This window comes from Scyliorhinus torazame, chromosome 26 (genome assembly GCF_047496885.1).
Source record: "Scyliorhinus torazame isolate Kashiwa2021f chromosome 26, sScyTor2.1, whole genome shotgun sequence".
NCBI lineage: Eukaryota > Metazoa > Chordata > Chondrichthyes > Carcharhiniformes > Scyliorhinidae > Scyliorhinus > Scyliorhinus torazame.
In genome coordinates this window covers 24,649,733-24,674,990 of record NC_092732.1, presented here as the reverse complement: position 1 = coordinate 24,674,990, position 25,258 = coordinate 24,649,733, and the positions used below count along the sequence as shown (strand labels likewise).

The following is a 25,258-nucleotide window of genomic DNA, read 5'->3' as shown; positions in this document are numbered from 1 at the left end:
CCCTCAGTACTGACCCTCTGACAGTGCAGCACTCCCTCAGCACTGACCCTCCCACAGTGCAGCACTCCCTCAGTACTGACCCTCTGACAGTGCGGCGCTCCCTCAGTACTGACCCTCCCACAGTGCGGCGCTCCCTCAGTACTGACCCTCTGACAGTGCGGCACTCCCTCAGTACTGACCCTCCCACAGTGCGGCGCTCCCTCAGTACTGACCCTCCCACAGTGCGGCGCTCCCTCAGTACTGACCCTCCCACAGTGCGGCGCTCCCTCAGTACTGACCCTCCCACAGTGCGGCGCTCCCTCAGTACTGACCCTCTGACAGTGCGGCGCTCCCTCAGTACTGACCCTCTGACAGTGCGGCACTCCCTCAGTACTGACCCTCTGACAGTGCGGAGCTCCCTCAGTACTGACCCTCCCACAGTGCGGTGCTCCCTCAGTACTGACCCTCCGACAGTGCGGCACTCCCTCAGTACTGACCCTCCCACAGTGCGGCACTCCCTCAGTACTGACCCTCCCACAGTGCGGCGCTCCCTCAGTACTGACCCTCTGACAGTGCGGCACTCCCTCAGTACTGACCCTCTGACAGTGCGGAGCTCCCTCAGTACTGACCCTCCCACAGTGCGGTGCTCCCTCAGTACTGACCCTCTGACAGTGCGGCGCTCCCTCAGTACTGACCCTCTGACAGTGCGGCGCTCCCTCAGTACTGACCCTCCGACAGTGCGGCGCTCCCTCAGGACTGACCCTCCGACAGTGCGGCGCTCCCTCAGTACTGACCCTCCGACAGTGCGGCACTCCCTCAGTACTGACCCTCCCACAGTGCGGCACTCCCTCAGTACTGACCCTCTGACAGTGCGGCACTCCCTCAGTACTGACCCTCTGACAGTGCGGCACTCCCTCAGTACTGACCCTCCCACAGTGCGGCGCTCCCTCAGTACTGACCCTCTAACAGTGCGGCGCTCCCTCAGTACTGACCCTCTGACAGTGCGGCGCTCCCTCAGTACTGACCCTCTGACAGTGCGGCGCTCCCTCAGTACTGACCCTCCCACAGTGCGGCGTTCCCTCAGTACTGACCCTCTGACAGTGCGGCGCCCCCTCAGTACTGACCCTCTGACAGTGCGGCGTTCCCTCAGTACTGACCCTCTGACAGTGCGGCGCTCCCTCAGTACTGACCCTCTGACAGTGCAGCACTCCCTCAGTACTGTCCCGCCCACAGTGCGGCGCTCCCTCAGTACTGACCCTCTGACAGTGCAGCACTCCCTCAGTACTAACCCTCTGACAGTGCAGCACTCCCTCAGTACTGACCCTCTGACAGTGCGGTGCTCCCTCAGTACTGACCCTCTGACAGTGCGCCACTCCCTCAGTACTGACCCTCTGACAGTGCGGCGCTCCCTCAGTACTGACCCTCTGACACTGCTGCATTGCTTTGAAGCAGCAATGCCGCTGCCGGAGAATCACCGGCTGCTCTTTGAGCAGCAGAAACAGCGAGCGGCGGCTATCGTCCGCCTGCTGTCCTCCTATTCCCACCTCCTGGACACATACGTGGTAGTAAGTTGGCTTCCAGAATGCCAGGCACTGAAACGTATCCGGGGTCTCCAGTTTCCTCCCCCATGTCCCGAAACACTACAACAGTCTATTTAAACCGCACACTACAGCAAATGTTTGCTGCAGTGCTGTTTAAATAGACTCTGTAGACTGTTTGCTGTAGTGTGCTGTTTAAATAGATTCTGTACACTGCTGCAGTGCCTTTTAAATAGACTCTGTAAACTGTCTGCTGTAGTGTGATGTTTAAATAGACTGTAGACTGCTGTAGTGTGCTGACTAAATAGACTCTAGACTCTGCTGCAGTGCTGTTTAAATAGACCCTGTAGACTGTTTGCTGCAGTGCTGTTTAAATGGACTCTGTGGACTTTGCTGTAGTGTGCTGTTTAAATCGACTCTGTAGACTGCTGTAGTGTGCTGTTTAAATAGACTCTGTAGACTGTTTGCTGTTTAAATAGACTAGATTGTTTGCTGTAGTGTGTTTAAATAGACTCTGTAGACTGTTTGCTGCAGTGCTCTGTTTCAATAGACTCTGTAGACTGTTAGCTGTAGTGTGCTGCTTAAACAGACTCTCTAGACTTTGCTGCAGTGCTGTTTAAATTGACTCTGTAGACTGTTTGCTGCAGTGCTGTTTAAATAGACTCTGTAGACTGTTTGCTGCAGTGCTGTTTAAATGGACTCTAGACTTTGCTTAGTGTGCTGTTTAAATTGACTGTAGAATATCTGCTGCAGTGTGCTGTTTAAATAGACTGTAGATTGCTGGAGTGTGCTGTTTAAATAGGCTCTGTAGACTGTTTGCTGCAGTGCTGTTTAAATGGACTCTGTAGACTGCTGCAGTGCTGTTCAAATAGACCCTGTAGACTGTTTGCTGCAGTGCTGTTTAAATAGATTATGTAGACTGTTTGCTGCAGTGCTCTGTTTAAATAGACTCTGTACACTGTTTGCTGTAGTGTGCTGTTTCAATAGACTAGATTATTTGCTGCAGTGCTCTTTTTAATTGGACTCTGTAGACTGTTTGCTGTAGCGTGCTGTTTAAATAGACTAGATTGTTTGCTGTAGTGTGCTGTTTAAATAGACTCTGTAGACTGTTTGCTGCAGTGCTGTTTAAATAGATTATGTAGACTGTTTGCTGCAGTGCTCTGTTTAAATAGACTCTGTACACTGTTTGCTGTAGTGTGCTGTTTCAATAGACTAGATTATTTGCTGCAGTGCTCTTTTTAATTGGACTCTGTAGACTGTTTGCTGTAGCGTGCTGTTTAAATAGACTAGATTGTTTGCTGTAGTGTGCTGTTTAAATAGACTCTGTAGACTGTTTGCTGCAGTGCTGTTTAAATAGATTATGTACACTGTTTGCTGCAGTGCCGTTTAAATAGACTCTGTAGACTGTTTGCTGTAGTGTGCTGTTTAAATAGACTCTGTAGACCGTTTGCTCTAGTGTGCTGCTTAAATAGACTCTCTAGACTTCACTGTAGTGCTGTTTAAATGGACTCTGTAGACTGTTTGCTGCAGTGCTGTTTAAATGGACTCTAGACGTTGCTGTAGTGTGCTGTTTAAATTGACTCTGTAGAATGTCTGCTGCACTGTGCTGTTTAAGTAGACTGTAGATTGCTGTAGTGTGCTGTTTAAATAGACTCTGTAGACCGTTTGCTGTAGTGTGCTGCTTAAATAGACTCTGTAGACTTCGCTGTAGTGCTGTTTAAATGGACTCTGTAGACTGTTTGTTGCAGTGCTGTTTAAATAGACTCTAGACTGTTTGCTGCTGTGCTGTTTAAATGGACTCGAGACTTTGCTGCAGTGTGCTGTTTAAATAGACTGTAGATTGCTGTAGTGTGCTGTTTAAATAGACTCTGTAGACTGTTTGCTGCAGTGCTGTTTAAATAGACTCTGTAGACTGTTTGCTGCAGTGCTGTTTAAATAGACCCTGTAGACTGTTTGCTGCAGTGCTGTTTAAATGGATTCTATAGACTTTGCTGTAGGTGCTGTTTAAGTCAACCCTGTAGACTGTTTGCTGCAGTGTGCTGTTTAAATAGATATGATTGTTTGCTGCAGTGCTCTGTTTAAATAGACTCTGTAGACTGTTTGTTGCAGTGCTGTTTAAATAGACTCTGTAGACTGTTTGCTGCTGTGCTGTTTAAATGGACTCGAGACTTTGCTGTAGTGTGCTGTTTAAATTGACTCTAGAATGTCTGCTGCAGTGTGCTGTTTAAATAGACTGTAGATTGCTGTAGTGTGCTGTTTAAATAGACTCTGTAGACTGTTTGCTGCAGTGCTGTTTAAATGGATTCTGTAAACTTTGCTGTAGGTGCTGTTAAAGTCGACCCTGTAGACTGTTTGCTGCAGTGTGCTGTTTAAATAGATATGATTGTTTGCTGCAGTGTGCTGTTTAAATAGACTCTGTACACTGTTTGCTGTAGTGTGCTGTTTAAATAGACTAGATTGGAGGGAAGAAGAAGGAGCGGAGTGGAAAAGGCTGGAGATGGCGTCCTGTAGGGGAACTAGCTTAAAAGCACTGGCAATGGCGCCGCTGCCGTTCTCCCCGAAAAGGTTCACCACAAACCCAGTGGTGGTGGCGACTCTGAAGATTTGGGGGGAGTGGAGACGACATAGGGGAGTGACGGGGGCCTCAGTGTGGTCCCCGATAAGGAACAACCACAGGTTCGTCCCGGGAAGGATAGACGGGGGATTTCAATCTTGGCAGCGAGCAGGAATTGCGAAACTGAAGGACTTGTTCTTGGACGGGACGTTCGCGAGTCTGGGAGCACTAACAGAAAAATACGGGTTGCCACCTGGGAATGCATTTCGTTATATGCAAGTGAGGGCATTTGTGAGGCAACAGATAAGGGAATTTCCGCAGCTCCCGGCGCAAGGGATCCAGGACAGAGTGATTTCGGGGGCATGGGTGGGTGACGGTAAGGTGTCCGATATATACAGGGAAATGAGAGACAAGGGGGAGACGATGATAGAGGAACTGAAAGGAAAATGGGAGGAGGAGCTGGGGAAGAGATTGAGGAGGGGCTGTGGGCAGATGCCTTAAGTAGGGTAAATTCCTCGTCCTCGTGTGCCAGGCTCAGCCTGATCCAATTCAAGATACTACACAGGGCGCATATGACGGGAGCAAGATTGAGCAGGTTTTTTGGGGTGGAGGATAGGTGCGGGAGATGCGCGGGAAGCCCTGCGAACCACACCCACGTGTTTTGGTCATGTCCGGTATTGCACGGGTTCTGGGTGGGTGTGGCAAAAGTGATTTCAAAGGTGGTGGGGGTCCGGGTCGAACCAAGCTGGGGGTTGGCTATATTCGGGGTTGCAGATGAGCCGGGAGTGCAGGAGGCGAGAGAGGCCGATGTTTTGGCCTTTGCGTCCCTAGTAGCCCGGCGAAGGATTCTACTTATGTGGAAGGAAGCTAGACCCCCGGGCGTGGAGGCCTGGATAAACGACATGGCAGGGGTTATAAAATTGGAGCGGATAAAGTACGCACTAAGAGGTTCGGCTCAGGGGTTCACCAGGCGGTGGCAACCGTTCCTCGACTATCTCGCAGAACGATAAGGGAAAATAGGAAAGACAACAGCAGCAACCCAGGGGGGAGGGGGGGGGGAGTGCATTCGGGTCTTTGGGGTTTTTTTTTTTGTGTGTTACATAATTGTTGTTCATATTTATCTTTTCAATGTTACTATTTCTTTTTATTTTTTATTTGTGTTGGGACTTGCCGTTAGTTAATATATTATTTTAAAAACGATCAATGTATATACTGTTACAAAGTTGTAAAAATGGAAAATTTTTGGTTGATCGAAAAACTTTAATAAAATATATTTATATAAAAAAAATAGACTAGATTGTTTGCTGCAGTGCTCTGTTTAAATCATCTCTGTAGACTGCTGTAGTGTGCGGTTTAAATAGACTCTGTAGACTGCTGTTTAAATAGACTCTGTAGACTGCTTGTTGGGTGAATCGGACATTCTGAATTCTCCCTTCATGTACCCAAACAGGCGCCGGAGTGTGGCGACTTGGGGCTTTTCACAGTAACGCCATTGCCGTGTTAATGGAAGCCTACTTGTGACAATAATAAAGATTAACTGTGGAACGGGCTCAAGGAGATGAATGGGTGCCTCCTGTGTGTTTGTGCATCATGCACCTTTGTGGAGTGGACCAGGAATATTTAATGCGAGTAACATCTGTTTAAGTCTCACCTTCACTTCTCGCTCCTGTTGCTGCGTCGCGATCACCCGCGTTTTCGTGTTGCTGAGAAAAGCCACAGCTGTCAAAGCTTTTGTCCCCCCCACTCATCAAGTCGGGCGCAAGCATGCCAAACGTCAAAGGGAGCTGCAGGTCGTAGCGCATGAGAAAATTGTTGGCGGGTTGTCTCTTGGTTGGTCGAGGCTTTGCCGTGGAAACTGTACTTATCCCCCTTCACCATGCTCCTTCCTCCCGTCGCATTTCCTGCAGGAATTTTTCAGTGAGAATCTGTGGGAGAAGGTGCCCCGTTCCTGGCAGGCTACACTGTCCAACCTGACCAGCCCGCAGTTGTCAACATTGCTGCTGGAACAAGGACCTTGCGTTGGGTAAGGAACTGCCTCAACGCGGGTCTAAAGACAGCAACGAGTTGCATGTATATAGTGCCTTTAACACATTAAAAACATCACAAGTTACTTCAAGGAAGTGTAATCAAAATCTGTGTGCTGTTTAAATTGACTCTTACAACACCAGGTTAAAGCCCAATAGGTTTGTTTCAAACACTAGCTTTCAGAGCACTGCTCCTTCCTCAGGTGAGGGAGGACTACCTTCACCTGAGGAAGGAGCAGTGCTCCGAAAGCTAGTGTTTGAAACAAACCTGTTGGACTTTAACCTGGTGTTGTAAGACTTCTTACTGTGCTCACCCCAGTCCAACGCCGGCATCTCCACATCATAAATAGACGCTGTAGACTGTTTGCTGCAGTGCTGTTTAAATGGACTCTGTAGACTTTGATGTAGTGTGCTGTTTAAATATACTCTGTAGACTGCTGTAGTATGCTGTTTAAATAGACTGTAGATTGTTTGCTGTAGTGCTGTTTAAATAGACTCTGTAGACTGTTTGCTGTAGTGCTCTGTTTAAATAGACTCGGTTTTCCTTAATACACTGTTTAAATAGATTCTGTAGACCGCTGCAGTATGCTGTTTAAATAGACTCTGTAGACTGTTTGCTGCAGTGTGCTGTTTAAATAGACCCTGTAGATTGTTATCCATAATAAAGCTGTTTAAATAGACTCTCTAGACCGCTGCAGAGCAGTGTTTGAACAGATTCATCTGTTCAATGATGAATTGAATGTTTGCTGTAAACCCCACCATGGCTCCAACATTGGCAGACACATTTGTGTCAACACACTGTCTGCCTATTTATTCACCCAGATGGACAGTATCAGATATGCTCCATCTAAACATATCCATTTAGAGCTGATGGTCACATCACCTTTCTGACAAATTCTGTACCTTATGTGGATGGCAGTCTTGAAGGATTCGAAGCATCCAAATAAATGAAGTGAGTAAATTAGAAACTGCCCATAATTCTTTACAGCTTTAGTGAATTGGGTGAGGTATAGGGAGGCTGGTCATTGCAAGTGTCCATAGGATCGGCAAAGTACCAATGCAGGAAGCCATTGACCGTTTTTCTTTCCCTCCTCAGATGTGAGTCGGTGTGGCCGCTCTCGCTGCTGGCGTACCGGGCGTCCGCTCACGCACTGTCCTTTTCCCGCCAGCCCTGGGGTGGCCCGTCCCCTACACTGGGAGCGGGTGGCAGGCCAGAGGAATACCGGACCAACAGGAGTCAGAGCTCGAGGCTGAGCCACCACCTCCGGAGGCACGTCAAACCGAAAAAGCAGCACGAGATCCGGAGACTGGGCGCGGTAAATGGGGCAGGGCATGAATGGTGGGAGAATTGGGGGTTACTGAGCCAGACTCAAATGTATGTTAGTAAACTGGAGGATAAGCCCTGACATCTTTGCAGTTTGTAAACAGTGAGGAAAGGATCCTTCACCCCCAGGAGTGGTTCCACTGACAAACGGGGATCTTTTAAATTAAAATACACTTCATTTTTAACACAGGATCAACTCCAGGAATATCACAGATAAAAAGGCTACAATTAATAGTTAAACAATTCTTAACAAGAACAGGAAACACTTTCACTTCTAATTTACACCTCCTCTATCGCCCATTAAACAAAGCTCATTACAGGTCAAAAGCCACATAATTCAAGTTGGCAAACACCGCTGTCCTCTGCGTAGAGTTGCTTTCAGCAAAGGAGAGAGAGACCCTTTCAGACACAAGCTGCAAGTCCTTTCTATAGGGCACACACAACCGTTGGGTACCACCTGGTTTCGGTACCATCACTATAGGTGAGCTCCATTGGCTGCAACCCACTTCAATTATGCCATTTTTAAACATACTTTCAATTTCTTTTTGAATCTGTGCCAGTTTTAAAGGGTTAAGTCTATATGGATGTTGTTTAATTGGAACAGTATTTCCCACATCAACATCATGTATAGCCATTTTAATACTTCCCAACTTATCTCCACAAACTTGCCCATGTGATATTAATAACTCTTTCTGGTAAGTTCGTTTTTCCTCTGGAAGGTAACTCAATTTATCCCAATTTTTAAGAACATCCTCATTAACCAATTTAATTTGAGGTTCTTCACTTTGAGTTGGAATCACTAAAACCTCCTTTTGTTCTCCTTCCCTTTCAAAATACCTTGTAAATTCGCATGACACACTCGGTGAGTTTTCCTTCTACCTGGCGTTCTTACCAAATAATTCACCTCACTCAATTTCCTTTCAATCTGATAAGGTCCACAAAACCTTGCTTTTAAACGTTCACCTACCACTGGCAACAATACTAAAACGTTATCTCCACAGGCAAAACTACAAACCTTTGCTCTTTTGTCCGCTACCTGTTTCATCACATGCTGTGCAACTTTTAAATGTTGTCCAGCCAATTCACCTGCTCTATTTAATTATTCCCTAAAATTTGACACATAATCCAATAATGTAATTTCAGACTGCTCACTCACCAATTTCTCCTTAATTAATTTAAATGGTCCTCTTACCTCATGACCAAAAATTAGTTCAAAAGGACTAAATTTGGTTGACTCATTAGGTGCATCCCTAATTACAAATGGAATTCCTTTCTCCCAATCCTCTGGATAATTGTGACATTAAGCCCTCAACATCTGTCTTTAACATCTGACGCCATCGTTCTAACGCTCCCTGCGATTCTGGATGGTACGCAGTTGATTTAAATTGTTTTATTCCTAAGCTATCCATGACCTTGAATAACCTTGAGGTAAAATTTGGCCCTTGACCAGATTGTATTTCTGTGGGTAGTCCATATCTAGTAAAAAATGTAAGTAACTCCTCCACAATCTTTTTAACTGTAATATTGCGTACTGGAATGGCCTCTGGAAACCTAGTAGACACATCCATTATAGTCAAAAGATATTAATTCCCATTTTTGGTTTCAGGAGGCGGTACTACACAATCAATTAAGACCCTTGCAAAAGGTTCCTCAAATGCTGGAATGGGTAGGGCTGCACGTGGCACAGTGGTTAGCACTGCAGCCTACGGCGCTGAGGACCCAGGTTTGAATCCCAGCCCCGGGTCACTGTCCGTGTGGAATTTGCACATTCTGCCCACGTCTGCGTGGGTTTCATCCCCACAACCCAAAGATGTGTAGGTTAGGTGGATTGGCCACGCTGAATTCCCCCATAATTGGGAAAAAAAGTAATTGGGTACTCGAAAAAAAATTTTTAATTAAATGCTGGAATGGGTATTAAGGTTTTATCACCTCTTGAGGTTTCCCTGTCACTTGACATGAGTGACACGATTGACAAAATTTAACTACATCTTTATGTAGTCCAGGCCAATAAAAATGTTTTTAGATTTTAGCTTCAGTTTTCCTTACTCCCAAATGACCTCCTACTGGTACCTCATGTGCTACTCGCAACACCTCCTTCCTATACCCTACCGGCAATACTACTTGATGAACTTCTGCCCACTTTTCATCTGCCTGCATATATAAAGGTTTCCATTTTCTCATTAAGACATCACTTTTACGGTAATAACATTCTGGTATGCACTCAGATTCCTCTTCCGTATATGCTTTCTGATACATCCGTTTTATCTCTATATCTTTCTGTTGTAACTCCGCCAACTTTCCTGAACTAAAAATATCCGCCTCATCCTCCATCTGTTCTTGTTCTTTTCCAACCATCTGATCAAAAATTCTTTCTGATGATTCAACTTTAACTTTATCTTCACTCTTTGATTTCTTCTCTTGTCTTAACCTGTGCCTTTACGACCTTATTACTATACAATCAAGAAAAAACCCAGGATATTCATCCTTCAACAATTCAGTTGTTTGATTTTACCACTGCCTTATCAACCACAATAGGCATCACTCCCACCTGCGATCCAGCTATATCATTACCGAAGATAAACTGTATTCCTGGACAAGATAGTTTCTCTATTATTTCTACTACCACTTCACTCTTCACTGGACTTTCCAACCTTACCTTATATAATGGTACACTACTCTTCTCAACCTGAATTCAACATTTTACCACCTTTTCTGGCAATATTCCTCCCAAACTACCTAACACCTCATCTCTTACCATCAAGGATTGACTCGCTCCCACATCTCTTAAAATTGTGACTTCTTTACCTACTCTTCCTGGTACAGATGAGAAAACTTTACCCACACAAGTAAATTCTTTCAAGAGATCTGGCACCTTCTTATCAATCACCTCTTGATCAAGCTGTACATTCTTTTGCACCTCCTTTGCTTGGGCTTTCCTTTACCACTTTAACAAACCCCACTGTCTTATCTTGTTTTACCACATCAGCCTTCCCAGGGCTTTTCTTCAACCACCAACACTGTGACTTTACATGGCCTGGTTTATTACAGTGAAAACATTTGAAACTTTACATTTCTTTTCCACCCTCCTGGATTTCTTTTTTAATCTGAGGTAGGCTCTCTTTATTGTCTCCCATCAGATCCCCTTTACCTGTACCACTTGAGTATTTCTCATGTCCCCAGTTTCTATCCCTCACAGGCTGAAACTGATGTCGGAATCCAATCTTTGATTTATTTGTTTTTTTAAAGAAATTACAGTACCCAATTCAATTTTTCCAATTAAGGGGCAATTTAGCGCGGCCAATCCACCTACCCTGCACATCTTTGGGTTGTGGGGGCGAAACCCACGTAAACACGGGAGAATGTGCAAACTCCACACGGACATCGAACCTGGGACCTCGCCACCGTGAGACAGCAGTGCTAACCACTGCGCCACCGTGCCATTGTCCACAACACACTCCCTATTTAAACTTCAATACAACACCTGAAAAGCAAACACAAATATGCACACCCCTCACTGTCTTTAAGTTCACTAAGCCAACGCAATCACGAAAGATAGACTTTTATCCCGGACGAACCCCCAATTTTGTTACGGGCCAAGGTTTAGAAAACTCCAAAGTATATTATGGAGTTCACCTGACCTACAACTGTTTATTGATTTTGGTTACGATGAGCACAAGTCCCTGCCTTTCAGGTGTTAGTCAAGAGGCATTAGGCGCTATTAATCAAAAAACAAGCTTTATTCGACAAATTTAGTTAACATTTGTATAACCACACAGTAAGAATGATCAACCACAAATATAAAGACCCCACACTGCTACAATAATCTATGTATAACCCTTAATGAATTCCCCCTTAACTGTTCCAATTCAATAACAAGATTCAAGTAAAACCAGAAACCCCTTTTTAAAGGTGCGACCCAGCACACGGCACTCTCACTGGTATAAGACATGTTATTGATACTCGGTTCCCCTTTCCAAACAGCAGGTTTGAATTCCTCCCAGAAAGCAATTCTCCCTTTTAAAGTTATCAAGCAGTCTGGAAACCGCTTTTAAAATGAAGGTAGAGAGACACTTCTTTCAACCTGTGCAGTTCAAACCAGCTCCAAACTCAAAGCGAAAATAAAACCCAGAGCCACAGCCCAGCTCCACCCACACAATGACATCATTGAAGCCATGTGATAAGGCAAAAAAAACTTCCTTAAAGGGACACTCCCATGACAAGAGAAATTGGGAGAGTCCGGGATTGTTCTTGGAGCTCAGAATGGTTAAGGGGGAGATTTAATTACAAAGCGGGGATTGGATGGAGTAAGTGTGGAGAAAGGGGGAGTCCGTAACCAGAGGGGAGACAGATTGAAGAGAATGCAGTGACATACATTAGAATGTCGGCTGATAACAAACAGTGCGGTGGACGATTTGTATTATTGTGGGGTTTGGAGTAACCGGCAGATGGAACCTGCACCGCAATAGACAGCATGCTATGAAAATGTCTCTCTTCATTCTCCGGCAGATGGTTAAGAAGCTGTGTGATGCCACTGGGTGCCAGCATGTGGTTGACGTTGGATCTGGTCAGGTACAGTAACACACAAACTGGTCTTCTGCACTCTGGAATTGGCCTCGGTGTCATATCTGACCCCAGGACCAGCTTCCAACCTCCTGTCCGCTCCATCACATGAGGCCGCTTATTTCCACGTCTGTAACACTGCCGGACTTCACAGCTGTCCTGGCTCCCCTGCTGCTGAAACCCTCATTTGGGCCTTGGTTACCTCGAGACCCGACTATTCCAACAACCCTAACTGCTCTCCCAGATTCCATCCTGATAACGTGAGGTTATAGGAAACTCACGGATGTTTTAAAAGGTCTATCCAGAGTCACCCATTTAAAAAAAAAAAAAATCTTTTTATTAACATTTTCAAAACTATATACATTGCCGTTCGTTTTCATTTATTGTACAGTCACAAAGGTTTCTTCTTGACTAGGGGCTTTTCACAGTAACTTCATTTGAAGCCTACTTGTGACAATAAGCGATTTTCATTTCATTTCTAGTTACAGTCTGTCGCAGCCTGGCTCAGCATACAATCCTCCCTATATCGCCCCCCTCCTCCAGCTCCGCTCTCCCTTTCCCCCCCCCCCCTCCCCTTCTTAATTACTGCTGCTCCCCATTTTTCCTTGCTGGGTTTTGCTACCTCACCTTGCTAGCCCCCCCACCCCCCGGTCCTCACTCGCTTTCCTCTTTCTATCTTGTCCTGGTTACTGGCTATTTATTCATACAGGTCTCGGAACAGACCTACGATTCTATGAAGGTGGCGTCGGTGAGTGCTGGTGTGAACCTGTGGTCATTGCAGATGGGGGCTTTAGCGGACATTTCGGTCAGTCCAAATTACTGCCGTAGTTGGTTCCACGTCTGGAGGGTGGCTATCACCACTGGGCTGCTGGAGTGTTTTCCAGAGTTGCCGGTGCCCCCCCCCTGTGCCCATGCCACCCCTGTGCCCATGCCCCCCTGTGCCCATGCCCCCTGAGCCTGTGCACCCGTGCCTGTGCCCCCCCGCACACAGACCCCGATAAGTTTGAAAGCTGAGGTGTTCCTTTGTCTGATGTGTAGTCTAGAGGTTGTTGAGTTTTCTCTGAAGCTGCGATGGCTTTCACTGTCAAATTGCAGGAAGTTTCTTTAACAGGTCGACTTATAGTGAGAAGATTCCTAGCTTCTAGTTCTGACAATTCCCCCCCCCCCCCCCCGCACCCTCCTCTCTTTCTCCCTCCCCCCACGTCCCAGCCTCCCTCTCTCATTCTGCAACACCCCCCCCATCTCTCTCAGCCCTTTCCACCCTCCCCCTCTCTCTACACACTACCCCCACCCTGATCCTTATTTATAGATTTTCCGATGGCCTCATGTCCCCTGGCCTTTCTCCAGCCCCGGCATCCTCCGGCATCTCCGTGGGCCCCTCATTCCGGTAGTTGTCCCAATTCTAGACTTCTTTCTTTCTCTGTCTCTGTCACTTTCTCACTCTCGCTCTCTTTATCCACCTTCAAGACACTTCTTAAAATCAACCTGTTGACACAGGCTTTTGATGGCGACAGGCCCTGCTCCAGTGGGCAGCACGGTAGCATTGTGGTTAGCACAATTGCTTCACAGCTCCAGGGTCCCAGGTTCGATTCCCGGCTTGGGTCACTGTCTGTGCGGAGTCTGCACGTCCTCCCCGTGTGTGCGTGGGTTTCCTCCGGGTGCTCCGGTTTCCTCCCACAGTCCAAAGATGTGCAGGTTGGGTGCATTGGCCATGATAAATTGCCCTTAGTGTCCAAAATTGCCCTTAGTGTTGGGTGGGGTTACTGGGTTATGGGGATAGGGGGGAGGTGTTGACCTTGGGTAGGGTGATCTTTCCAAGAGCCGTACAGACTCGATGGGCCGAATAGCCTCCTTCTGCACTGTAAATTCTACGAAAATTCCTGCTCCAGTTTCCTGCCAAAGTCCAAAGATGTGCAGGTTAGGTGGGGGACTGGACCTGGGTACGGTGGTTTTTCAGAGGGTCGGTGTAGGGAATCTTGTCAAGTTTTGTTTTATAACGTTCCCACGAGCAGGTTTCATCACGTTAAAAGTTCTGTACGAACACAAAACATTGTTAGGTTGTCCCATCAACACCCCCCCCCCCCCCGCCCCATTCAGTGTTTCTATGTAAACAGTCACGGCCCAGCAATGGCAGGCACGAGGAGTGAAACTCCACCCCTCACCCAGCCTGTTCTTTGTGGAGTCGGCGGTCAGGCCTCATCCGTGGGTGACAGAGGGAGAACACAAGGTATAAGGAGAGGAGGAGGCCATTCAGCCCCTCAAAGCCTGCCCCGCCATTCCGTAAGCGCAGGCTGAACTTCAACCTCTCCGAGCTCCTGAAAATCTCTCAATCGTAATCCTGAATCTGAGATCTCTCCACGGGAGCGAATTCCAAACAATTCGCAACCCTCCGGATGAAGATATTTCCCCTCGCCTCTTTTCCAAAATGTCCGACTCCTTGTCCTGAGACCTTGACCCCGAGTTCCAGTCTCTCCTGTCGGGAGAGGGCGAGGCAGGGGGATGGGAAACAGTTTCTCGGGGTCTACCTTGTCAAACCCACTCAGAGATCCAAGTGGAAAAGCCAGCTTGGATTGCCGCCCATTGGCGAGGCCCTCCCTAGTCGTATAGCCAGCCATCGGCGGCTGTGGTGAGGAGCCATCGGGAGCTGTACCCCAGTGGGGGTTGCGGCAGCAGCGAGGGAGCACTCAGTCTGACCCGGCACGCACATTTTTTTTCCCCTTTCCCATCACCCTCCCCGTTCCAGGGCCACCTGTCTCGTTACCTCGCCTTTGGACATGGGCTGCACCTCACTGGGGTGGAAGCGGGAGAGGAGCTGGTGGCCACAGCCAGGCGGTTTGACAGGGAGCTCCTGCATCGCCTGTGCAAAGAAGCAGCAAGGGAATCAAAGGTGAGATTGGTGGGTGGGGAGTTTTTTAACCAGATCAGTCTTGTCCAGTGGTACAAGAAAAGAGGGTCATCCAACCTGCAGCAACACTAATTACACGATCCTGAGCTGACACAGCGTATCAAACTGCATCACATCTAATGGGAGTGTCTGGTGGGGTTTGTCGATGGTGGGGGGTGTTCACTGGGGTTTGGGTGGGGGGTGTTTAGCGGGGTGTGTCGATGGGGTGTTGGGTTGGGGAGGGGGGTGTTGGGTTGGGGAGGGGGGTGTTGGGTTGGGGGGTGTTGGGTTGGGGAGGAGGGTGTTGGGTTGGGGGGTGTTGGGTTGGGAGTGGGGGGTGTTCGGTTGGGGAGGGGGGTGTTGGGTTGGGGAGGGGGGTGTTGGGTTGGGGAGGGGGGTGTTGGGTTGGGGAGGGGGGTGTTGGGTTGGGGAGGGGGGTGTTGGGTTGGGGAGGGGGGTGTTGGGTTGGGGAGGGGGTGTTGGGTTGGGGAGGGGGGTGTTGGGTTGGGGAGGGGGGTGTTGGGTTGGGGAGGGGGGTGTTGGGTTGGGGAGGGGGGTGTTGGGTTGGGGGGTGTTGGGTTGGGAGTGGGGGGTGTTGGGTTGGGGAGGGGGGTGTTGGGTTGGGGAGGGGGGTGTTGGGTTGGGGAGGGGGGTGTTGGGTTGGGGAGGGGGTGTTGGGTTGGGGAGGGGGGTGTTGGGTTGGGAGTGGGGGGTGTTGGGTTGGGGAGGGGGGTGTTGGGTTGGGGAGGGGGGTGTTGGGTTGGGGAGGGGGGTGTTGGGTTGGGGGGTGTTGGGTTGGGGAGGAGGGTGTTGGGTTGGGGGGTGTTGGGTTGGGAGTGGGGGGTGTTCGGTTGGGGAGGGGGGTGTTGGGTTGGGGAGGGGGGTGTTGGGTTGGGGAGGGGGGTGTTGGGTTGGGGAGGGGGGTGTTGGGTTGGGGAGGGGGGTGTTGGGTTGGGGAGGGGGTGTTGGGTTGGGGAGGGGGGTGTTGGGTTGGGGAGGGGGGTGTTGGGTTGGGGAGGGGGGTGTTGGGTTGGGGAGGGGGGTGTTGGGTTGGGGGGTGTTGGGTTGGGAGTGGGGGGTGTTCGGTTGGGGAGGGGGGTGTTGGGTTGGGGAGGGGGGTGTTGTGTTGGGGAGGGGGGTGTTGGGTTGGGGAGGGGGTGTTGGGTTGGGGAGGGGGGTGTTGGGTTGGGGAGGGGGGTGTTGGGTTGGGGAGGGGGGTGTTGGGTTGGGAGTGGGGGGTGTTGGGTTGGGGAGGGGGGTGTTGGGTTGGGGAGGGGGGTGTTGGTTGGGGAGGGGGGTGTTGGGTTGGGGAGGGGGGTGTTGGGTTGGGGAGGGGGGTGTTGGGTTGGGGAGGGGGGTGTTGGGTTGGGAGTGGGGGGTGTTGGGTTGGGAGTGGGGGGTGTTGGGTTGGGGAGGAGGGTGTTGGGTTGGGGAGGGGGGTGTTGGGTTGGGGAGGGGGGTGTTGGGTTGGGGAGGGGGTGTTGGGTTGGGGAGGGGGGTGTTGGGTTGGGGAGGGGGGTGTTGGGTTGGGGAGGGGGGTGTTGGGTTGGGGAGGGGGGTGTTGGGTTGGGGAGGAGGGTGTTGGGTTGGGGAGGGGGTGTTGGGTTGGGGGAGGGGGGTGTTGGGTTGGGAGTGGGGGGTGTTGGGTTGGGGAGGGGGGTGTTGGGTTGGGGAGGAGGGTGTTGGGTTGGGGAGGGGGTGTTGGGTTGGGGAGGGGGGTGTTGGGTTGGGGAGGGGGGTGTTGGGTTGGGAGTGGGGGGTGTTGGGTTGGGGAGGGGGGTGTTGGGTTGGGGAGGAGGGTGTTGGGTTGGGGAGGGGGGTGTGGGTTGGGGAGGGGGGTGTTGGGTTGGGGAGGGGGGTGTTGAGTTGGGGAGGGGGTGTTGGGTTGGGGAGGGGGGTGTTGGGTTGGGGAGGGGGGTGTTGGGTTGGGGAGGGGGGTGTTGGGTTGGGGAGGGGGGTGTTGGGTTGGGGAGGGGGGTGTTGGGTTGGGGAGGGGGTGTTGGGTTGGGGAGGAGGGTGTTGGGTTGGGGAGGGGGGTGTTGGGTTGGGGAGGGGGGTGTTGGGTTGGGGAGGGGGGTGTTGGGTTGGGGTGGGGGGGTGTTGGGTTGGGGAGGGGGGTGTTGGGTTGGGGAGGAGGGTGTTGGGTTGGGGAGGGGGGTGTTGGGTTGGGAGTGGGGGGTGTTGGGTTGGGGAGGAGGGTGTTGGGTTGGGGAGGGGGGTGTTGGGTTGGGGAGGGGGGTGTTGGGTTGGGGAGGAGGGTGTTGGGTGGGGAGGAGGGTGTTGGGTTGGGGAGGGGGGTGTTGGGTTGGGGAGGGGGGTGTTGGGTTGGGGAGGGGGGTGTTGGGTTGGGGAGGGGGGTGTTGGGTTGGGGAGGGGGGTGTTGGGTTGGGGGGGGGGGTGTTGGGTTGGGGAGGAGGGTGTTGGGTTGGGGAGGGGGGTGTTGGGTTGGGGAGGGGGGTGTTGGGTTGGGGAGGGGTGGTGTTGGGTTGGGGAGGGGGGTGTTGGGTTGGGGAGGGGGTGTTGGGTTGGGAGTGGGGGGTGTTGGGTTGGGGAGGGGGGTGTTGGGTTGGGGAGGGGGGGGTGTTGGGTTGGGGAGGGTGGTGTTGGGTTGGGGAGGGGGGTGTTGGGTTGGGGAGGGGGGTGTTGGGTTGGGGAGGGGGTGTTGGGTTGGGGAGGGGGGGTGTGGGTTGGGGAGGGGGTGTTGGGTGGGAGTGGGGGGTGTTGGGTGGGGAGGGGGGTGTTGGGTTGGGGAGGGGGGTGTTGGGTGGGGAGGGGGGTGTTGGGTTGGGGAGGGGGGTGTTGGGTTGGGGAGGGGGGGTGTTGGGTTGGGGGGTGTTGGGTTGGGAGTGGGGGGGTTGGGTGGGGAGGGGGGTGTTGGGTTGGGGAGGGGGGGTGTGGGTTGGGGAGGGGGTGTTGGGTGGGGAGGAGGGTGTTGGGTTGGGGAGGGGGTGTTGGGTTGGGGAGGGGGGTGTTGGGTTGGGGGGGGGGGTGTTGGGTTGGGGAGGGGGGTGTTGGGTTGGGGAGGGGGGTGTTGGGTTGGGGAGGGGGGTGTTGGGTTGGGGAGGGGGGTGTTGGGTTGGGGGGTGTTGGGTTGGGAGTGGGGGGGGTGTTCGGTTGGGGAGGGGGGGTGTTGGGTTGGGGAGGGGGGGTGTTGGGTTGGGGAGGGGGGTGTTGGGTTGGGGAGGGGGGTGTTGGGTTGGGGAGGGGGGGTGTTGGGTTGGGGAGGAGGGTGTTGGGTTGGGGAGGGGGGTGTTGGGTTGGGGAGGGGGGTGTTGGGTTGGGGAGGGGGGTGTTGGGTTGGGGAGGGGGGGTGTTGGGTTGGGGAGGAGGGTGTTGGGTTGGGGAGGGGGGTGTTGGGTTGGGAGTGGGGGGTGTTGGGTGGGGAGGGGGGTGTTGGGTTGGGGAGGGGGTGTTGGGTTGGGGGGGGGGTGTTGGGTTGGGGAGGGGGGTGTTGGGTTGGGGAGGGGGTGTTGGGTTGGGGAGGGGGGGTGTTGGGTTGGGGAGGGGGGTGTTGGGTTGGGGAGGAGGGTGTTGGGTTGGGGAGGGGGGTGTTGGGTTGGGGAGGGGGGTGTTGGGTTGGGGAGGGGGGTGTTGGGTTGGGGAGGAGGGTGTTGGGTTGGGGGGGGGTGTTGGGTTGGGGAGGAGGGTGTTGGGTTGGGGAGGGGGGTGTTGGGTTGGGGAGGGGGGTGTTGGGTTGGGGAGGGGGGTGTTGGGTTGGGGAGGGGGGGGTTGGGTTGGGGAGGGGGGTGTGGGTTGGGGAGGGGGGTGTTGGGTTGGGGAGGGGGGTGTTGGGTTGGGGAGGGGGGTGTTGGGTTGGGGAGGGGGGGTGTTGGGTTGGGAGTGGGGGGTGTTGGGTTGGGGAGGGGGGTGTTGGGTTGGGGAGGGGGGTGTTGGGTTGGGGAGGGGGGTGTTGGGTTGGGAGTGGGGGGTGTTGGGTTGGGGAGGGGGTGTTGGGTTGGGGAGGGGGGTGTTGGGTTGGGGAGGGGGGTGTTGGGTTGGGGAGGGGGGTGTTGGGTTGGGGAGGGGGGTGTTGGGTTGGGGAGGAGGGTGTTGGGTTGGGGAGGGGGGTGTTGGGTTGGGAGTGGGGGGTGGTGGGGGGTTGGGTGGGCCTGTGTGACGGGGGGCAGTTGTTGATGTGTAAATCTCAAACTTGGCAATGTGACCAATTGCTTTCTACGCAGAGCGATGACAACAGCCGAGAGACGCTGGGGATCGATCCTGCGAGCATCCCGCTCCCCCATCACCGGGTGGGATGGGTGGACCCCCGCGCACCGTGGAAGGACTTCCTTCAGCTGCTGGAGTCGGAGGGCGTCCCCGAGCGGGAGGGGGACTGCTGGAGGCCGGGATGCCCCTTCGTGCTGACGGGTCTCCACGCCTGCGGAGATCTGGGCCCCGCTGCGCTGCGTCAGTTCGCCCGCTGTCCCAGCGTGCTGGGCATCACCACCGTCTCCTGCTGCTACATGAAAGCCACCACCCTGGATGAGCCGGCACCCCCACCCCAGGAAGGCGACTCCGAGAGCGGCTACCCCATGAGTGCTTGGGTCCAGGGGCTCCCGGGGCACGGGCTGCCCTACATGCTCCGTGAGCTGGCCTGCCACGCCATCGAGGACTACGCTGGGCGGCTGAAGCAGGAGACCGCTGAACTACGGGTACATTGCTACCGAGCCGCGCTGGAAACCATCATTAGACAGCTCAACCCCTTGCTCAGGAGGCCGGGTGTCCAAACCGGCAGGAAGGCCCATCTGCTCCCATTCAAAGAGTAAGAAACCTACTCTTAGCAGCAAGGAATTCGCCCCATTCACTCCCAGGAACACTGGCACAGAATTACCTCGGGTCAGGAGATAATGGGGGAGCAAAGCAGAGTTTTAAAGAGCGTCCTAAAGAAGAGAAGAGAGAGAGAGATGGGAAAGGGGGAGCAGAGGGAAAGACAGGCTGTGGGGGAGAGAGTGAAAGAGACGAGGGGGCTGGAGGAGGTTACAGAGATAGGGAGAGGGTGTAGGGGCTGGAGAAGGTTACAGAGATAGGGAGGAGGGTGTAGGGGCTGGAGGAGGTTACAGAGATAGGGAGGGGGTGTAGGGGCTGGAGGAGGTTACAGAGATAGGGAGGGGGTGTAGGGGCTGGTGGAGGTTACAGAGATAGGGAGGGGGTGTACGAGCTGGAGGAGGTTACAGAGATAGGGAGGGGGTGTAGGGGGCTGGAGGACGTTACAGAGATAGGGAGGGAGTGTAGCGGCTGGAGGAGGTTACAGAGATAGGGAGGGGGTGTAGGGACTGGAGGAGGTTACAGAGATAGGGAGGGGCGTAGGGGCTGGATGAGGTTACAAAGATAGGGAGGGGGTGTAGGGGCTGGAGGAGGTTACAGAGATAGGGAGGGGGTGTAGGGGCTGGAGGAGGTTACAGAGATAGGTAGGGGCTGGAGGAGGTTACAGAGATAGGGAGGGGGTGTAGTGGATGGAGGAGGTTACAGATAGGGAGGGGGTGTAGGGGCTGGAGGAGGTTACAGAGATAGGGAGGGGGTGTAGGGATGAGGATGTTACAGAGATAGGGAGGGGCGTAGGGGCTGGATGAAGTTACAGAGATAGGGAGGGGGTGTAGGGGCTGGAGGAGGTTACAGAGATAGGGAGGGGGTGTAGGGGCTGGAGGGGGGTACAGAGATAGGGAGGGTGTGTCGGGGCTGGAGGAGGTTACAGAGATAGGGAGGGCGTGTAGGGGCTGGAGGAGGTAACAGAGATAGGGAGGGGGTGTAGGGGCTGGAGGGAGGTACAGAGATAGGGAGGGGGTGTCGGGGCTGGAGGAGGTTACAGAGATAGGGAGGGCGTGTCGGGGCTGGAGGAGGTTACGGAGATAGGGAGGTGGTGTAGGGCCTGGAGGAGGTTACAGAGATAGGTAGGGGCTGGAGGAGGTTACAGAGATAGGGAGGGGGTGTAGTGGATGGAGGAGGTTACAGATAGGGAGGGGGTGTAGGGGCTGGAGGAGGTTACAGAGATAGGGAGGGGGTGTAGGGATGAGGATGTTACAGAGATAGGGAGGGGCGTAGGGGCTGGATGAAGTTACAGAGATAGGGAGGGGGTGTAGGGGCTGGAGGAGGTTACAGAGATAGGGAGGGGGTGTAGGGGCTGGAGGGGGGTACAGAGATAGGGAGGGTGTGTCGGGGCTGGAGGAGGTTACAGAGATAGGGAGGGCGTGTAGGGGCTGGAGGAGGTAACAGAGATAGGGAGGGGGTGTAGGGGCTGGAGGGAGGTACAGAGATAGGGAGGGGGTGTCGGGGCTGGAGGAGGTTACAGAGATAGGGAGGGCGTGTCGGGGCTGGAGGAGGTTACGGAGATAGGGAGGGGGTGTAGGGGCTGGAGGAGGTTACAGAGATAGGGAGGGGGTGTAGGGGCTGGAGGAGGTTACAGAGATAGGGAGGGGGGTGTAGGCTGGAGGAGGTTACAGAGATCGGGAGGGGGGTACAGAGATAGGGAGGGGGTGTAGGGACGAGGATGTTACAGAGATAGGGAGGGGTATAGGGGCTGGATGAAGTTACAAAGATAGGGAGGGGGTGTAGGGGCTGGAGGAGGTTACAAGATAGGGAGGGAGTGTAGGGGCTGGAGTAGGTTACAGAGATAGGGAGGGGTGTCAGGCTGGAGGAGGTTACAGAGATAGGAAGGGGGAGTCGGGGCTGGAGGAGGTTACAGAGATAGGGAGGGGGTGTAGGCTCTGGAGGAGGTTACAGAGATAGGGAGGGGGTGTAGGGACTGGAGGATGTTACAGAGATAGGGAGGGGGTGTAGGGGCTGGATGAGGTTACAGATATAGGGAGGGGGTGTAGGGGCTTGAGGTTACAGAGATAGGGAGGGAGTGTAGGGGCTGGAGTAGGTTACAGAGATAGGGAGAGGGTGTAGGGGCTGGAGGAGGTTACAGAGATAGGGAGGGGGTGTAGGGGCTGGAGGAGGTTACAGAGATAGGGAGGGGGTGTAGGGGCTGGAGGAGGTTACAGAGATACGGAGGGGCGTAGGGGCTGCAGGTGGTTACAGAGATAGGGAGGGGCGTAGGGGCTGGATGAAGATACAGAGATTGGGAGGGGTTGTAGGGGCTGGAGGAGGTTACAGAGATAGGGAGGGGGTGTAGGCTCTGGAGGAGGTTACAGAGATAGGGAGGGGGTGTAGGGACTGGAGGATGTTACAGAGATAGGGGCGTAGGGGCTGGATGAGGTTACAGATATAGGGAGGGGGTGTAGGGGCTGGAGGAGGTTACAGAGATACGGAGGGGCGTAGGGGCTGCAGGTGGTTACAGAGATAGGGAGGGGCGTAGGGGCTGGATGAAGATACAGAGATTGGGAGGGGTTGTAGGGGCTGGAGGAGGTTACAGAGATAGGGAGGGGGTGTCGGGGCTGGAGGAGGTTACAGAGATAGGGAGGGGTGTGGGGGCTGGAGGAGGTTACAGAGATAGGGAGGGGGTGTAGGGGCTGGAGGAGGTTACAGAGATACGGAGGGGCGTAGGGACGAGGATGTTACAGAGATAGTGAGGGGCGTAGGGGCTGGATGAAGATACAGAGATTGGGAGGGGTTGTAGGGGCTGGAGGAGGTTACAGAGATAGGGAGGGAGTGTAGGGGCTGGAGGAGGTTACAGAGATAGGGAGGGGGTGTAGGCGCTGGAGGGGGGGTACAGAGATAGGGAGGGGGTGTAGAGACTGGAGGGGGTTGCAGAGATAAGGAGGGGGGTTTAGGGGCTGCAGGTGGTTACAGAGATAGGGAGGGGGTGTAGGGACGAGGATGTTACAGAGATAGGAGGGTCGTAGGGGCTGGATGAAGTTACAGAGATAGGGAGGGATTGTAGGGGCTGGAGGAGGTTACAGAGATAGGGAGGGAGTGTAGGGGCTGGAGGAGGTTACAGAGATAGGGAGGGGGTGTAGGGGCTGGAGGACGTTACAGAGATAGGGAGGGGGTGTAGGGGCTGGAGGAGGTTACAGAGATAGGGAGGTGGTGTAGGTGCTGGAGGAGCTTACAGAGATAGGGAGGGGGTGTAGGGGCTGGAGGAGGTTACAGAGATAGGGAGGGGGTGTAGGGGCTGGAGGTGGTTACAGAGATAGGGAGGTGGTGTAGTGGCTGGAGGGGGGTACAGAGATAGGGAGGGGGTGTCGGGGCTGGAGGAGGTTACAGAGATAGGGAGGGGGTGTAGGGGCTGGAGGAGGTTACAGAGATAGGGAGGGCGTGTCGGGGCTGGAGGAGGTTACGGAGATAGGGAGGGGGTGTAGGGGCTGGAGGAGGTTACAGAGATAGGGAGGGGGTGTAGGGGCTGGAGGAGGTTACAGAGATAGGGAGGGGGGTGTAGGCTGGAGGAGGTTACAGAGATCGGGAGGGGTGTACAGAGATAGGGAGGGGGTGTAGGGACGAGGATGTTACAGAGATAGGGAGGGGTATAGGGGCTGGATGAAGTTACAGAGATAGGGAGGGGGTGTAGGGGCTGGAGGAGGTTACAAGATAGGGAGGGAGTGTAGGGGCTGGAGTAGGTTACAGAGATAGGGAGGGGTGTCAGGCTGGAGGAATTTACAGAGATAGGAAGGGGGAGTCGGGGCTGGAGGAGGTTACAGAGATAGGGAGGGGGTGTAGGCTCTGGAGGAGGTTACAGAGATAGGGAGGGGGTATAGGGACTGGAGGATGTTACAGAGATAGGGGCGTAGGGGCTGGATGAGGTACAGAGATAGGGAGGGGGTGTAGGGGCTTGAGGTTACAGAGATCGGGAGGGAGTGTAGGGGCTGGAGTAGGTTACAGAGATAGGGAGAGGGTGTAGGGGCTGGAGGAGGTTACAGAGATAGGGAGGGGGTGTCGGGGCTGGAGGAGGTTACAGAGATAGGGAGGGGTGTGGGGGCTGGAGGAGGTTACAGAGATAGGGAGGGGGTGTAGGGGCTGGAGGAGGTTACAGAGATAGGGAGGGGGTGTAGGGACGAGGATGTTACAGAGATAGGGAGGGGCGTAGGGGCTGCAGGTGGTTACAGAGATAGGGAGGGGGTGTAGGGACGAGGATGTTACAGAGATAGTGAGGGGCATAGGGGCTGGATGAAGTTACAGAGATAGGGAGGGGTTGTAGGGGCTGGAGGAGGTTACAGAGATAGGGAGGGAGTGTAGGGGCTGGAGGAGGTTACAGAGATAGGGAGGGGGTGTAGGCGCTGGAGGGGGGGTACAGAGATAGGGAGGGGGTGAAGAGACTGGAGGGGGGTGTAGGGGCTGCAGGTGGTTACAGAGATAGGGAGGGGGTGTAGGGACGAGGATGTTACAGAGATAGGAGGGGCGTAGGGGCTGGATGAAGTTACAGAGATAGGGAGGATTGTAGGGGCTGGAGGAGGTTACAGAGATAGGGAGGGAGTGTAGGGGCTGGAGGAGGTTACAGAGATAGGGAGGGGGTGTAGGGGCTGGAGGACGTTACAGAGATAGGGAGGGGGTGTAGGGGCTGGAGGAGCTTACAGAGATAGGGAGGGGGTGTAGGGGCTGGAGGAGGTTACAGAGATAGGGAGGGGGTGTAGGGGGCTGGAGGAGGTTACAGAGATAGGGAGGTGGTGTAGGTGCTGGAGGAGCTTACAGAGATAGGGAGGGGGTGTAGGGGCTGGAGGAGGTTACAGAGATAGGGAGGGTGTGTAGGGGCTGGAGGAGGTTACAGAGATAGGGAAGGGGTGTAGGGGCTGGAGGGGGGGTACAGAGATAGGGAAGGGGTGGAGAGACTGGAGGGGGTTGCAGAGATAAGGAGGGGGGGTGTAGGGGCTGCAGGTGGTTACAGAGATAGGGAGGGGGTGTAGGGACGAGGAGGTTACAGAGATAGGGAGGGGGTGTAGGGGCTGGAGGGGGTTACAGAGATAGGGAGGGGGTGTAGGGACTGGAGGAGGTTACAGAGATAGGGAGGGGTGAAGGGGCTGGAGGAGGTTACAGAGATAGGGAGGGGGTGTAGGGACGAGGAGGTTACAGAGATAGGGAGGGGGTGTAGGGGCTGGAGGGGGTTACAGAGATAGGGAGGGGGTGTAGGGACTGGAGGAGGTTACAGAGATAGGGAGGGGGTGTAGGGGCTGGAGGAGGTTACAGAGATAGGGAGGGTGTGTAGGGGCTGGAGGAGGTTACAGAGATAGGGAAGGGGACGCTATTTGAAATTGAGGTGTTGTCAGAAACGGTGTTGATCAGCGGTGGGAAATCAGTGAGCAGCATCCTGACACAATACTAACCTGTTAAACCTGTTCTATTAGATTTCTGAGAATTCACATTCACTTTGATGCACGACCAGGAAATACAGGGACATCTTATTGCAAACTTATACTGATAGAATTCCTCAAATGAGGGAGGAGCTGACCACCGCCCCGCGACATTCAACGGCATTACCATCGCTGAATCCCCCACAATCGACACCCTGGGGGTTACCATTGATCAGAAACT

General features: G+C 53.5%; 2 protein-coding genes across 4 annotated transcripts in view; both read left to right on the top strand.

The window, feature by feature from the left end:
• Positions 1–25,258, top strand: part of LOC140402849 (NAD(P)H-hydrate epimerase-like) — a 923,606-nt gene that overhangs the window by 470,927 nt on the left and 427,421 nt on the right. The window lies entirely within an intron of this gene.
• On the top strand, positions 881–19,700 carry mettl25b (methyltransferase like 25B). Of its 3 annotated transcripts, XM_072490554.1 has the most exons (6): positions 881–1,544; positions 5,979–6,094; positions 7,192–7,411; positions 11,926–11,988; positions 14,723–14,866; positions 19,045–19,682. In XM_072490554.1, the coding sequence occupies exons 1-6, from the start codon at positions 1,434–1,436 to the stop codon at positions 19,624–19,626; spliced, it is 1,236 nt and encodes a 411-aa protein (XP_072346655.1). In that variant the 5' UTR covers positions 881–1,433; the 3' UTR covers positions 19,627–19,682. The 3 variants fall into 3 exon arrangements, with proteins under 3 accessions (XP_072346655.1, XP_072346654.1, XP_072346653.1); XM_072490552.1 differs by lacking the exon at positions 881–1,544 and having other exon boundaries at positions 5,452–6,094; positions 19,045–19,691; XM_072490553.1 differs by lacking the exons at positions 881–1,544; positions 14,723–14,866 and having other exon boundaries at positions 5,442–6,094; positions 19,045–19,700.